This window comes from Siniperca chuatsi, linkage group LG24 (genome assembly GCF_020085105.1).
Source record: "Siniperca chuatsi isolate FFG_IHB_CAS linkage group LG24, ASM2008510v1, whole genome shotgun sequence".
Taxonomy (NCBI): domain Eukaryota; kingdom Metazoa; phylum Chordata; class Actinopteri; order Centrarchiformes; family Sinipercidae; genus Siniperca; species Siniperca chuatsi.
Genome location: NC_058065.1, coordinates 5,939,048 through 5,953,503, shown reverse-complemented (window position 1 = coordinate 5,953,503; position 14,456 = coordinate 5,939,048). Strand labels below are relative to the sequence as shown.

Below are 14,456 nucleotides of genomic sequence, written 5' to 3'. Positions count from 1 at the left end.
AATTGCCGCCTCCTTTGAGGCCTTTGGACGACTGATGGCTATAAGTTTGGATCATTGCCTCCTTCTCAAATGAGAGGTTTTACAGAGGGTTCGACAAACAGTCACAATTCTTGCATCATTGAGAAAACGTGGCCATTTTTGGGTTATTGAATTAAGATGGTCGTCCTATTAATACCCTTTACCCTTGAAAATGTATACAGCAGTTTGTTTTTTAAATAATGTGACTTGAAGCTATGCAATCAAAATTTTGACTTAAAATTTCACATAAAACACACTAAGAAAAATCATTTTCTAACAAAGTTTAGCATTGTTTAGTATTGTAAACATTCATCACAGTCGCTTCATTGGTCTTGCTGTCTCCTGTGACTTCCTGTTACTGGTTTCAGGGTTTTATCAAAACGCTAGCAGAATGTTGTTTCGGGGTAAAGCCAACTTTGTAGCACTGCAGTTTAGTAGCCTTGTGTTGGTGTAAGTTTCGTAAAAGCATCCACAGATTCACAACCTTTTTCATGTACTTTTCATTAAATATTTTTAATGATGTCAAAGAGAACAAAACTTTTAACATAGTATACAACTGATACGCAATGTATTTGATTATTATCACACAAGTCCATTGTTCTATAACATCAGGTTTCCTTCAGTGTCAGTGCATTTCATAGGTCAGCAAGACAACCAGTAGAATTCAAAACCAAGAAAATGTCAAAACCTAGAATAAAAGTGCTTAGTCGACTTCTCTCAACATCAAGCACTGATTCTTAAAAAGAAAACACGCACACACAAATAATACATACGTCATTGCATTGGTCAGGTAAATATGAATGAAAATGCTGTGCTCCTTATCTGGAAGACACACACAGAAAGAGTTTGCATAAGGCACCAAGATGTGGAGGGAGGGAGTAGTTTAGCAATGGCAGGGTGGATTGCCTCTTTCTGTAGAAAATAGGAACTGTGTCCTACCTGATACCTGATAATGCTTTGAGAATGTGAGGCTAAAATGTAGTTTGAGGGGGGGGGGGCACAAAATAAGGTAACACAGTATAGTAGATTGGAATTACTTCCGGGGGGGGGGGGGGGGACAACCCAAAAACTGATGGAACAAGAAATGTTAACATCGCTATACAAAAAGTGGCTCTAAAAAATAAGAGCAATAAAAGCGAAAGATAGGGGATAAACACATTCAAAGAAAATTCATTTATTTGCATTACAAAACAAGCTAATTTGGTTAAAAGCTTTTTCAACAGACATTTATAAATTTAAGTAATGCACAGGAGTAGTATACGTGCTGAAATCAATGTGAACAGAGAGACTTTGCTATCATGCATGTAGGAATTTTTCCCATCCACTGCAAAACCACAGAACTAAAAATAACACATGAATGGTGGTGTAGAAATCTTTAGATGCATTCCCATGCCTCAATCAATTGCAGTCATTTGATTATTTAAAACTGTCAGCTAGTCTACGACATACCATTCCAGCAGTGTGACTTAGTTAATTTCAATATAGCATCAAACAATTAGATAAATGAAAATTTCGAGAAACTGCATGACTTCATCTCATTAAGTAATCTAAATGCACACAATTTACCTGATATTAACCAAATTAAGGCAATACTTTCACTGTTGAAATTTTAGTGTGAACACATCAAGTCATAATCAATGTAAGTGTTACCTGGTTAAAGGGTCATTCCACCAGAGATCAGTGTATTTGTCTCAGGGAGGACTACTAAACCGGTGAAGCTTCGTCAAATCTGAAACAATAACCCTGAAGATGTCATATGGATGAGTTATCTCCTCTTGGGCTCGGAGACTGCAAATTTATAACAAAGCCTGCGTTACAAACTGGGAGTGTGGTGTTTGAAATGAAAAATGCTACAGCACTGCATTATGGGAATTGTAGGCTCCAGTGTTTGTTGCAGCTTAACCCACACTAGGAACTGAAAGTAAGGATATCGTTATGTCTATTTCGATTTTTACCATTTTTGTCTCTCACAAGTTCACCAACTTTATCATAGTGCATTACTAAATTGCTGGGGTGCCCCTTTAAACGAATAAGTCGATTTGAGAATTACGCTTATTCAATTTCTTACTGAGAGTTAGATGAGAATATTGATTCCACTTTCATATCTGTCCCTTCAATATGAAGCTACAGCCAGCAGGCAGTTAGCTTAGCTTAGCACAAAGACTGGAAACGGGGAAAGTGCCGGACTATTTCTTGGCCAGAAGCAGCAACCTCACGGTAATGACGAGACCCCAGGAAGTCACTGCTCCCGACCAAGAAATAGTTCGGCACATAAACTCCCTGTAAAACCACAACATGTCGTTTTTACAATTTGGATTCTGCACGGATTAAACAAATGAGAAATAACATTTTAATTAGTGAGCTAATTTTGTTACTTTCAGACAGAGCCAGGCCGGGCGTTTCCAATCTTTATGCTAAGCTAAGCTTCACATAGATATGGAAGTGACATTGGCCTTGTTCATCTGTCTTTTTTAACCCTTCAAATTCAAACATTTTTTTTCACTGCTCCTATTTTTAATGTAACTCCTCAAAGATTTGGATCCCTACAGACAAATTACTACAAATTAATTTATCTTTACCATGTGAATGTTATAATCACAGTATTGCCCTAAGATGATTAGCTACTCCTAGATCAGAATATTGTGTGCATGTAAATGTACTCAATGACAGTGGAAATAGCTTCTGTATTATGTGTTTATTGTCAACTGTTTTTGGGTTTAAAGGCCGTGAAAACTTATATTCTCAATCAACATGAAAAATTCCGCCAAAGTTAGAACAATTTTCTTGCTTTACACTTGAGATTTCGGTTTTTGTCTTTTCTTTGTGCTCTCCTCGCAGGTTTGAAGTAGGCCTGACTTAATTATTAAAAGGTGATGTCACATTCTTTCGTGCATCAATCAGGATTAAGAAACATTTGATTCAGAATCTGATGACAGTTGGTGGGTTGTTTGGTTATGGTCAATAAAATCTGATGAAACCACATGCATACAGTCCAGATGAAGCAGATTACCTTAGTTTTTGACTGTTAAACTCTCAAAAGCTAGTACCTAAAAATGTTTTTTTTTTTTTTTTAAACTTTCATTGTTGCCTATTTAGTCATGAATGTTTAATGTTATAGAGAAGTACTTTGATTTGAAGCAAAGTTTTCAGGCGCTTTAACATAGATGAAGATCATGTACAGCAACTTTACATTCCAGTACACTAAATCCAATTTACAACAGTTTTACAGCATTACATTTATCAGGCAGTATTTCAATTATTTCGGTTTTCGTTATGTTGGATATCTTATTTTAGGAAGAAACTCCTCAAAAGTAACTTCACCTTAGTGTGATACCACAGCTTAAAAAAAGAAGAAGCGAACCATATCCAGGTTGATCAGCAAAACCCAAACTTAGAGCATCATCAGACTATCTTAAGGCTGTGTAAATAGAGTACCATTACCTGTACAAGAATATGTTTTCATTGACATTGGATTATAAAAAAAACTGATCAGCAGTACAAAAGCTTGTACTTGGAGGCTTCATGAACGTCATGAGCGAGATTCGAGAACCCCTTCAGTCATGCTGTCTCTGTCCTTCTCCCCAATGTTGCATTCACCTATACGTCAGTGCAGGTCATGCTGTCATTTCATAACCATGTGTGTGCTCACACAGACACACACACACACACACACACACACACACACACACACACACACACACACACACACCTGAATCTACAATATCAACATCCAAGATACAGACTGAAGAAACTAGGATTTGAAAGTAGAGTTTTTCCAAAGTGGTTTGTGATAGACCCAGCCTTCGCCCTGGAGGAGAAGAAGAGACTAGAGTCAAAATATTATTATTTGTGACTAAGGTCTTACAATTCATTTTCTGCAGCATACTTGTTTAATCCAATTAAATAGCCACATCATTTGATGTTATGTTGTACAAAACCAAAACTGTGAAAAGAAACAGAACCCTTTGCACTTTTTAGCAACTTAGACACCAATTAAGAGTTAAAAACTACAAACTACTGAACAAATATATCAATAATCACAGAAAACTCCATCATCTAAAATGACCCAGATTCTTGGAACATTTAAAATAGCTTAGTGCAAGGTGAGAACACTCTGAAATGGAGAAGCTCCAGCAGGAGACAGAATTAATGCTCAAGGTGATTTAAAATTTATTTAGCGTCAGCACAGATGACTTTTCACAGGTAAGCTCCTTTGTTTGACCTGAATGTGCTTCCTCATTACTGTCTTCTGCTGCAGGTACCTGTTAGGAATGTAGCCCAACCTGACAATTTTCTTTGCAAGAAAGCTGTAATAAATGTAAAAATGCTGTTTGCTGTGTCAACAAACCTTCATGATGGTAAAATAACTCAAGGAGCACCAAAATTATAATTGAGTTGCAGTCAACTCACTCACCTCTCTGTCGAAGTATCTGGTCCTCCAAGTGGTTTCGGTCTCTGCGCGGTGCCTCTCCTCTGTCCTCTGCCTCTCCTCGAGAAGCCTCTTGTGCTCCGTGGCTTTTTCGATATCCTTCTCCCGCAAGGACTCTGTCACATGCTGCCACAGGCGCCTGAAATGCAGTGAAATAAATAAGCAACTCCTCACACAGAAATCGAAGTAAGACGTTATAGAAGCAGGCAACTAATTAGCTTCTTGTTCTATAAGGTTCTATAAAGTTACTCCTTCCTGCCGTTAAAATATATGATCTCATATTACTAAAAGTCTGTCTAATGAACAATCGCCTGCCACTTTTCTGACCTGGATTCAGTTGGTCCCTGCTTCTCAATCGGCCGAACGCTCTTCTTCGTAACAGGCAGCTTGGTGACGTCGACCACCCTTGTCTCTCCGCTGGTGTAGCTGAACTCCAAAACACCGTTCCACTCGCCCTGCACACGACATACCACCGCATTGGTGGTGTTGTGCTTCACCTCCGCTGTCACCCTACATTTAGGAAGGACAATGAAATGAATACAAGGACTCCATTTAATTACCTATTATTTTTATCTCCACATATCAGAGATGTAGCTGTTACTACAGAGATATTAACCACCTCAAAAGGTCCAGGATGCCGAACAGAGCAACAATAACATTAAACGTCAACTTGTACCCCGGGAGGAACTCACTTGTGTAATTTGCCACCATAGAATGGTTTAGTCTGGAAAGTGATGATTGCAGAGTAGCCTGACTTAGCGCAGCTGATGTTGACTTTGCCACCCAGTTCCACCCAGGGAACAGTGAGGATGGAGCGTGCATATGCACAAGGCAGCGTGAAAGTGTATTCTTCATCGTGCTCCAGCAAAGACAGACAACCTGGAAAAATAAAAAATCATTTTAATTTATAATTACTTCTTTACCAGACCGTTCTGTTGGATTTTCTGCCTTAATTAATTAGTTCATTAGTGCTGTGCCTGAGTCCTATCTGGAAGGATACTTCAGCCGTGTTGGTGATTCAGGCTATTGAGGTCATAAATTACTTGGAGTAGGAAACTTTCAATATTCATTTAAAATTCTAAAAATATATTGCCCTTTTTGGTTATAAGAAGTTCAGTAAAAAATTAGATTAATGTCAGAATTTCTCATTACTTTACCATGAAAGGAAATTAATCAAAACTCAGACCAATAAAAAGGTCACCCCTTCAACCACCCCTAGCTAGTTAAAGGTAGGGTTTTTCTGTTTTTACGAGTGGAAACACATGAGGACGCAATACACATTCTTGACGCCAGTTTCACGCTATTCCAGCTGGTGATGGTAACACGCAAAAACGTGTAGCAATGCGCCAGCAAAGGCAGTGATGAAGAAGACTGCAAGCTAGTAGACACGGATGATTTAAAATCTTAAAACCAAATTGGCTTTGTTAGACCTCAAGGATGCACACAATGCGTCTTAGCGAGAAGTGCTAAATGTTACTATAATATTTGTTTACAAGAAAACGTGATGCACCTTTAGCTAGGATGGAGCTGAGAGGAGGGGGGGCACCGTGCCCCTTTAAGTTGGCTTGAAAGTCAAATGATTTGATCTCTTTCCTCTCAGGCAACTTGAGAAATTTCTATCAATTCGAAAGCCTTTCTGATGTATCTTACATGATTGCACAACCTACCAATACAAAAGCTTACCTTCTCCTATCATGGATACTCCAATGGACATTCCCATGAACTTGCTCTTTGTCCACACATGCGTGTTCACACACATCCGCCTCTCCTGGCATTCAGCGTAGAAGCCAGACACAGGGGGGTGGTGGGACACCTGCTCCGCCACAAAGCGCACTTGGTAGGGGTCCTGGGAGGCGGCCAGGTCCGGACTTCCCTGCGAGGGCTCCTTGGAGGCCTCTGGTCTCTTGGGTACCTTCCAGGAACAGTGGAAGGTTTCGCCAATGATGGGGTTGTAGGGCTTCTTGGCGATGGCGCCCTTGCGGCCCTCATGGAAGGAGGTGAGGTAGTACTCAACAAAACGGACCATGCGGTCCTCCGCACTGCTGCCGTCGGTGATGGCCACAAAGAGGTCCGGGTGTGACATGAAGTCGGCGTACATCTCCAGCAGAGAGCGCTTCTCTAGGATGAAGGTGGGAAGGACCACCTAGGAGGAGAATCGAATAATTTTTTAGTTGGAACGACACAGGATGCAGGACAATGACTTAACTAAGACAGCCATGTTCCAAGGCCTTTTTCTTTTTTATTTGTTGCATTATCACATTATTTGTCTGAGTAAATCGAGCAAGTGACCGTGTGACGTACACTGGACATGACCCCCGGGGTCACGCTGTCTACTAGATCTCCATCTGAGGCAAGCCAATGGATCCACCAGATAACTGCGATAAATCAGAAACCCAAGAGGAGGCTATCCAAATACAAGAACAAACTGACACGGTGAGATAGCATGTCTATCCAGGACTTGACTCTTAGTGTTTTTAAGTGTATGTGTGTCCAGGAGTAGTAATTACAAAGCAAGAAGTGCTTACTTCAGCCTGTAAGGTCATTACAAATCAACAGACCTGACAATGCCTCCTGATTTAAGATAAGATCATTTATTCAGGGTCACTGCAAACATTTTCCATTCAGACAAGTTATATGCTTTTTAAAGCTTTAATTTTAAGACTGACTTTGGTTGACTTTCGATATAGTGGCTGTCACCTACACCATACCACTCTACAGTAATAGATCATTCTTCACCATGACAAATATCAGTATACAGATATGCATTGATCTAGATACCCTTTTCAACAAACGATGCACATCTTCACGTGTGACAGCACTGCTCATTCATTGCACTTCACTCAACTTAATACTACTTGAACTTTACCGTCTTTGTACAGTAATTATTACTATAGATTTTGATTTTGAAATCAAGTCAAAGTACATCACACCAATATGAGCGAGGTGACTAACTATATTCAATTGATATTGATTCACCTGATCCAATATAGTGAGTTTTGATTAATCTTCAACCTTCCTGGGATTTCACAGGAACCCGTCATATGTGTAATATGAGTAAAATTATTTAAATTGATTTTAAAAACAAATTAAAAGCTTTACGTTCAACCTTTACCACCAATCAGTTGATAAAATATATTAAATAATGAAGAAAATACAAAGAAAATGCTGCAAGGACAATGGAGAACATTACAAAGGGAATATAACAACATATAACATACTGCCACTGTCCTGTGAAAACCACGCATCTCTAAAACATCAACTTCTCCTGAGATTTCAACAATGAAACAATGCATTTTTCCACCCATAAAGGAACACTATTAAAATTAGGAAACACCAAATTTGGAGACACAAGGTTTTCAGTGGACAGTGACAAATAGGTAAACATGAGGTAGGACCAAGAAAATATGCAGTAGGAAGTCACAAATGAGGAAATCCTACAATCCAACAATCCTAGTGACCCCTTAGTGTTTCATAGTGTGCTTGAAACTACACGTGTTACAAACTGGATTAAATCCTTATGCCTCAGGGTTATATATCACAGCATACAGTATAGTATATGCTCTAAACAGCTAATCTAAACACCAACACCTGGATAGACCTTTCATGCCTCTCACTGTGGGACTATTAATCTGAAATGACCTACATAATCCTCATAATCTGGTAATGACACAGAAAACCTTATTAAGAAAGACAAAGTGTGGGAAGAGTTGATGGTGGTGGTGGGGGTTGTTTTGCTTGGTAGTACATGGAACTTGACCTACCCGTGTGAGGTCCATGCCCAGCTTCAGCTGGGACAGCAGGTGTAGGATGACGCTCCGCTCCTCCTCCACAGCACCCAGGTCCTCCTCTTTGTCTGTGAAGCAGTCCTCCGCCTCATCCTCCGCATCTATGTCTTCCTGTTCCTGAGAGAGTGAAGGGGAGGGGAATGTGATTTATTCAACAACCTGCGTGAATGACTCTGCAGAGGTCAAAAGTAAGTAATTGTTTTTGTTGTGGGAGACTGCATAACTGCTCAACCAATTTTTTTAAAAAAAAGCAAAAAATATAAATTCAATGGTTTATGGCTGGATGTGAAAGCATAAATAAAGTCAAATCAACTTCCTGATAACCAACGGGTTGGTACGACTTTTTCCAGAATAGATCTTAGCTGCTTCCTGGGGGAGAATGGGTGTCAGTCCCTTGGTCTTACCCCAGAGAAGCTGCAGGACTCGGGGCTGCTGAGCTCCAGACGGCTCCCCTCCAGCGGGCCCTCTCCTGTCGTGAAGCTGCCCAGGGAGCTGCTGCCGTTCTTCAGGATGTCTGGCAGCTTGGGCTCCAACCACTCGATGGTGGGTCCTGCCATGGACGGGGAGTGCACAGCGGCGGGTTCAGAGGTGCTCATGGTACTAACCCCCCCTCCCTCTCAAATCACCCTGACACTCACAGCTGCACACACACACAGACAGACAGACAGGTAGCCCTACACCTGGCCTACCATTCGCCAAACAACAACCCACAACCACCTGGCTGCTGACTGGACAGATGGCTATTCCTTAGACAGCTGGCTTAGACCAAAAGAGTGTAACCCAACCCCTCCGACGAGGAAACATCCCTGTCCTCTGATTGGCTAAGCCCTCTCATGGGCATTTTGTAATGTATGTTTAGAGGTGGGTAGAGCTCATTCAAATTCACCTTGTGCGTCGTCAGACAACTTAATCTGATTGGCTGCTGCGATGAGTCTGTCTTAATGAAATATACATTGAGTAATGAGATCTGCTGTGAATAAGTGGGACATTAGCTAGACGTTTTCCCATTTCAAATCATCCTGAATAGAAAGGGTGGAGATATCAGCAAGTTAGACACTTCACTTTGGGTTCTCTCGAAAACTGTATTGTTTGTTTTTCAATATGAAGCTGATTCAGAACTGCATTCTGTCCTCAAAGTGTTGCAGATGGATATTTTAACCATCTGAGATCTAATTACCTTCGAGACAGGTGGTAAGAATAGGTACGGTTCCCTATCAATAATGCAAAATAATTCCACTGTCCAGCCAACGCAAACTGTTAGTCTTGCACATGCAGGCCTGCACCCAGTCTATGATTTGTTTTAAGGACTGCAAGTAGCTAGGCATACATTTACTTGTTCACTTTCACAGATATGTTAGAATAACTTGCAAGTATACAAACAAACCTGGAAAAGGCAGAAAACAACAATCACCATATTCAGACAAATAATATACACACCAACCCCCCTCCACTGACCTCCCAGGGAGCCTCTCTGCCTGGCCACCTGCTGCAGGTGCAGGATGTGCAGGCACTCGTTGAGGCAGTTCATGGTGGCCATGGAAGTGGCCTTGAGCATCAGCAGATCCTGGTCTAGAGGGGACAGGCCAGGGGCTGCAGGCAGGCCCTCGATGCTCTGGATCAGGTCTCTGTGCTGGCCCTGGGCCTGGCTCATCATCTGGAGGGTGATCATGAGGACGGTTTGGTTATTTGTGACAAAGAGATTGCCATGTCTCTTTGGACTGTCATGAACTTTATCTGTGCAGGTACTGTTGTTGATTTTGTTTAAATTAATTGATATATTTTGACCTGGCTTCCTTTTTTATGTATGTACAACATCCATGCTTTGAGTCAATAACATAAACATTAAAAACATGCCTGCCTGCCAATTCCTTTTCCAGCCTATTAAAAACTAAAAAATTTGGGGAACTGTAATAGAAACATCTGACAGATAGGGGCAGCATTACAAAAACAAAACTTCACATTACTTTTGTATCAGCACTTCTCACATTGTAAGCTAAGATAGGGGTCTTTATTCATAGCTCATCTCAATTTTTTAAAATACATTTTTTAAAAATCAAATCTCTTGAACTAACTGCCATGTTCTGATTAAAAATCCACAGAAAACAAAATGCATGATTGATCCAAACTGTGCTTCTGTAGTCTGCTTATGTTAAGGGAAAGACAACAGCACCCTCTTGTGGATCTGCATCACCCAAATGGGTCAAAGGGAAGACGAGAGTTCACAACTTCACAAATATAAACCAACAAAAGCCCTACTATAAATTAAGTCTTAAATATTTCCCATTTACCCAGCGCGTCTTGTAGGAACATACTGCTGCTCGTACTTCTAAGAGATCTACATTTCATTGTCACATTGCCCTAAAGTTTAAACATTAATGAAACATAGTGTTGGGAGTGGAGAGCCAGTCTTATTTTTTTCCTGCTCATCTAACTTTTCTCCACACATGATGATGATTACTTTAATATCTATGGATCATTTTACGTTATTTTTGTGGAATTCATAATCTACAACAGCAGCCAATTATGTGTCCTGTAGAGTTTATCATTGATGAAAAAACTGGCACCCCTCCCACCACACCTTATGGTTCTTGTGCTCCTTGCGGACGGGTTGGAAGTGGACTTTTAGACATCCACCATGGTGGGATATTGAAGATGTTTCTGGCTACAGTTTGGTTGCGTAACAGATGCATCAAACTTCTTAGTGACAGATCAAAATCTAACAGCATTTTGATTGGATCAGATGCAGATTTTCTTGATTTCACTTGTAACCCACATTTCTGCCAAACAGCTGACTAAAAACTTGACATAAAGTCCTTAATTAAATGTTTGCTCGTGTTCATCTTGTCCCCTGCACTCTAGTGTTCAAATGAGGTGTTTTCATCTTAAATATCAAGATCACTGAGACCAACATCTTTCACTATTATTTTAAAAACAATACATATAAAACTATTAGCCATTTTAGCTTACTAGCACATAGCACCTTAGTCGATCGCTGATGCTGACATGTCTATTATATGTTAATAAGTGTAACTGCAGGAATAGAATCTGGGCAAAATACATGTTCCTGTCAACAACACATTTGTGAGTCAGCCTAACATGCTAGCAGCGTGTCTCTGGCTTGCTGTACCTCTCTGGCGTCCAGCAGGTGGTCTGGCAGCAGGGACCTCTTGCTGGAGTAGAGTGACGAGCCCTTGTTGACCTGCGACCAGCTGAATAAGGTGTTGGGGTTTTGGCTGGGCCGGCGCAGGGACATGGGTGAGCTTCCGCTGCCTTGAGACGCCATAGAGTAACTCCGGGACTTGGGTGGGGGATTACTCTGTGTAAGGCAAAATGTTAGCTGTTCGAATATAATTCACCAAGTTTATGTCTAAGGTCAATTTCCCTAGGTGACTGGTTATTACTACAAGAAAGGAGGCTTAACATGTTTTCATGGGCAATTAAGATCGATTTCATTCCATTTACACAAGGTATAAATTGCAGTCAAGCAAATTTCAGTTTGCTTTCAGTTACAGTTACAATGCATAGCTCTACCATAAGAACCATCTTGTCATTTTCAAATAAAATGTCCTACTTATCGCCCGACTATTTCCAACCACTGCTAAAATGGGGAGTTCTGTGATTTTAGCTCTCATGTATCTCAAGATCATTAAAATAGAATGTCAGCAGCATAGTAGTCTGTAGAGCAATATCTAGATCAATACTAGTGATTACTGTGCTTACACACAGGGTAAAACCTGATAGTTTTTTACATAAACATTAATATTTCACAGCTCTACAGATGTTTTCCCTGCCGCTGGCTTTGTTCGATTGCTCCTTTGGCACATGAGGAAAGAAAACTGAAGACTGTCCAGCTCACATCCGCTCTGTGGTGGAGTCACATTCGTTTGATTTAAATCACAATTATGTATATAAGATCTTTGCATATTTGTGTGCAAGAACATGAGTGAGGTGTGAGTGATCCTTGGAAAAAAAAAAATAAAAAAAATCAATGTGTACCTCTATCAATATGTGCTCATATGCACGTCAAGCACACCATCTTACCTTCCCCATGGCCTCTGTGTGGTGCTGTGTGCAGATCTGCAGTCTGCTCACCCAGTGCTGCCTCTCTTTGGCATCGGTGGCTGAGAGAGACACACACACACACAAAAGAAAAACAAGTAAGACAAGTTACTCTAGGATGATCTAACTCAGCATTGATTCCTGTGTGCTTCTGCCTCACCGACAGCAGATAATGGAAAACATCCAGATCAATATTGAATGAACCTGATGGATGGTGATGACAGTAGGCCTAGAGGTAAAAATGAAGCTTACAAGCTACCATAAGGTGAAAATCTCGGTTCCTGGGAGTGAAAGCTTCGAGAGGAGCACACAAACTTACTGTAAAGTGCTGAAACAACAAGCTAACGTGATGCGCTGTGGTCCGAGGGATGAACATAAGACCTAAATTAACTTACTGTAGACACACGACTGTTAAACATAAATTTAAAGAAGTCTCTGTGTGTATTTAGGTACCCACCCCTGAGCTTGTACTGCTCCCCGCTGATGGCGTTGACAGTGAAAGTATGCGAGTCCTCGTCGCTGGGTGAGATGACGGCCCCTGCTAGGGGGAGCATGCCTCGGGGCTTCTGGGGCCGCGACTGCTCATTGACGAAGTACTCCAGCAAGCCCGCTTCATTGTTTAAGACAAAGAACCTGAAAGCAACAGCCACCATGACAATGTCTGTCTCCCCTTCAAACCACCATGGCATTACTTGGATTGGATTATACTGGATTACAATAATGAACTTGGCTGAAAGTGGCTGGTGAATTCTGATAAGAGTCCTTGTTCTTACCCTTGACTAGGACACCATACATTTTAGGTTGGCATTATACTAAACACAGGTATAAAAACTCACCTGTATTGCCACCCTGTTACAAGGTTGGTGTATTTCATCAAGTAGCCATCAATATTCTCCATGTGGTCACTGGTATGAGAGGTTAAAAAGCAAAAGGAGACAAAGAACACTTGTAAACATACTTGGACTGAGTACACAACCATAAACACACAAAGGTGCATGCACAAATCAATCATAGAGCATTGCCTAGTGACAGACTTGCTTAAGGGCAGTATGATTAAACTGTTACCTGTCTGATTAGAAAGCAGATTTGAACCTAAGAGTAAATTGGTCAATTATTACAAAAACATGTTTATATCACAATTATGCTGCTGGTGACTCATTGGCTAGGTAAAAATAATACGCCTTAAATCAGTAAACTAGCTTAAATGCATGAGCGTTAGCAGGACAAACAGCCACCCACCTATACTGCCAGCTTTTGGCACTTGCTCTCCCCGAGCTTGTGGTCTTGTTTTGAGGAAATACATCCAGCTTGCCTTCGTTTTCCGTGATTCGTATAGCCGTGGTTTCCCCTTGCATAGTCACTAGCAACGAAACCTCCTTTAGACGCTAACTCAGCTTGCTAGCGTTAAGCTAACCTGTGAAGCTAGCTAAATCACCACAGATTTGATTAAGTGGACGAGCCTCCCTTATAATACAAAGTGAAGCTGTCGGTTCATCGCTTATCAAAACGCACCACACACCCAACAGACGCTGGACTGTTAACGGCTTAAATTAAATTAAATAATGGATGATAAAACATTGTCTATTCTGCTGATGGAGGGAGTAGCCAGATAGATTGTGCCTGCTAGCTCGCCTGATATTTACTGCTTTGGCAGGAAGACAGTCATGTGACTAGCTCACGAGCGCAGGCTTCCGTATTCGATTCATAATAGAAAAGTAAAATAAAATAAATAAATAAAATTGCCAGATACATCCACCAAACCTCCTTCTCCCGACAAAAGACAAAAAGAAATATATATTTACAGAGGGTAAAAGGTGAAATGGTTAAGGGAAGGGTTGAGCAAACCGGAAGTTGAGCAATTTTTGAAATTACATTCCTTTTTATTGTATCCTGATGGGTTACTGGTATTTTAGTTAATAAACAAACAAGTAAGCAAACAAATAAACAAATACAGATTTAAACATTTAAAATATATATTTTTTTACTTTTACTGATCTTTTCACATATGGCATATGGTCATTTAACTGCCACCATCCGTGTTTTCATATGTAATTAATGGGAGTGATTGGATTTCCGAAACTGAGCATAGTTTTGAAAAATAAACTTATATCTTGACCGGAACTTTCAGTGAGTACACACAAGCAATTTACTTACAAAAGTATTGT

The 14,456-nt window shown here is 40.6% G+C and overlaps 1 protein-coding gene across 1 annotated transcript; it reads right to left on the bottom strand.

Moving 5' to 3' along the window:
- Nucleotides 1-512: 512 nt before the first annotated feature.
- LOC122872415 (oxysterol-binding protein-related protein 11-like) lies at nucleotides 513-14,030 on the bottom strand. The gene is made up of 13 exons (XM_044188627.1): nucleotides 13,531-14,030; nucleotides 13,128-13,196; nucleotides 12,749-12,924; nucleotides 12,274-12,353; nucleotides 11,360-11,548; nucleotides 9,688-9,886; nucleotides 8,637-8,782; nucleotides 8,209-8,349; nucleotides 6,131-6,590; nucleotides 5,140-5,326; nucleotides 4,775-4,957; nucleotides 4,433-4,586; nucleotides 513-3,826 (listed from the first exon to the last, which is right to left on the bottom strand). Exons 1-13 carry the CDS (start codon nucleotides 13,644-13,646, stop codon nucleotides 3,770-3,772), a joined length of 2,157 nt encoding a protein of 718 aa, XP_044044562.1. The 5' UTR covers nucleotides 13,647-14,030; the 3' UTR covers nucleotides 513-3,769.
- Between the last annotated feature and the right edge of the window lie 426 nt (nucleotides 14,031-14,456).

Excerpts from the sequence above, each read along its gene's own strand:
- LOC122872415 (XM_044188627.1), bottom strand. The coding sequence starts at position 13,646 with ATGCAAGGGGAAACCACGGCTATACGAATCACGGAAAACGAAGGCAAG. Across the intron at positions 12,354-12,748 it reads GGAGCAGTACAAGCTCAGGG|CCACCGATGCCAAAGAGAGG; the intron begins GTGGGTACCTAA and ends TGTCTCTCTCAG. Across the intron at positions 6,591-8,208 it reads TGGGCATGGACCTCACACGG|GTGGTCCTTCCCACCTTCAT; the intron begins GTAGGTCAAGTT and ends TTCTCCTCCTAG.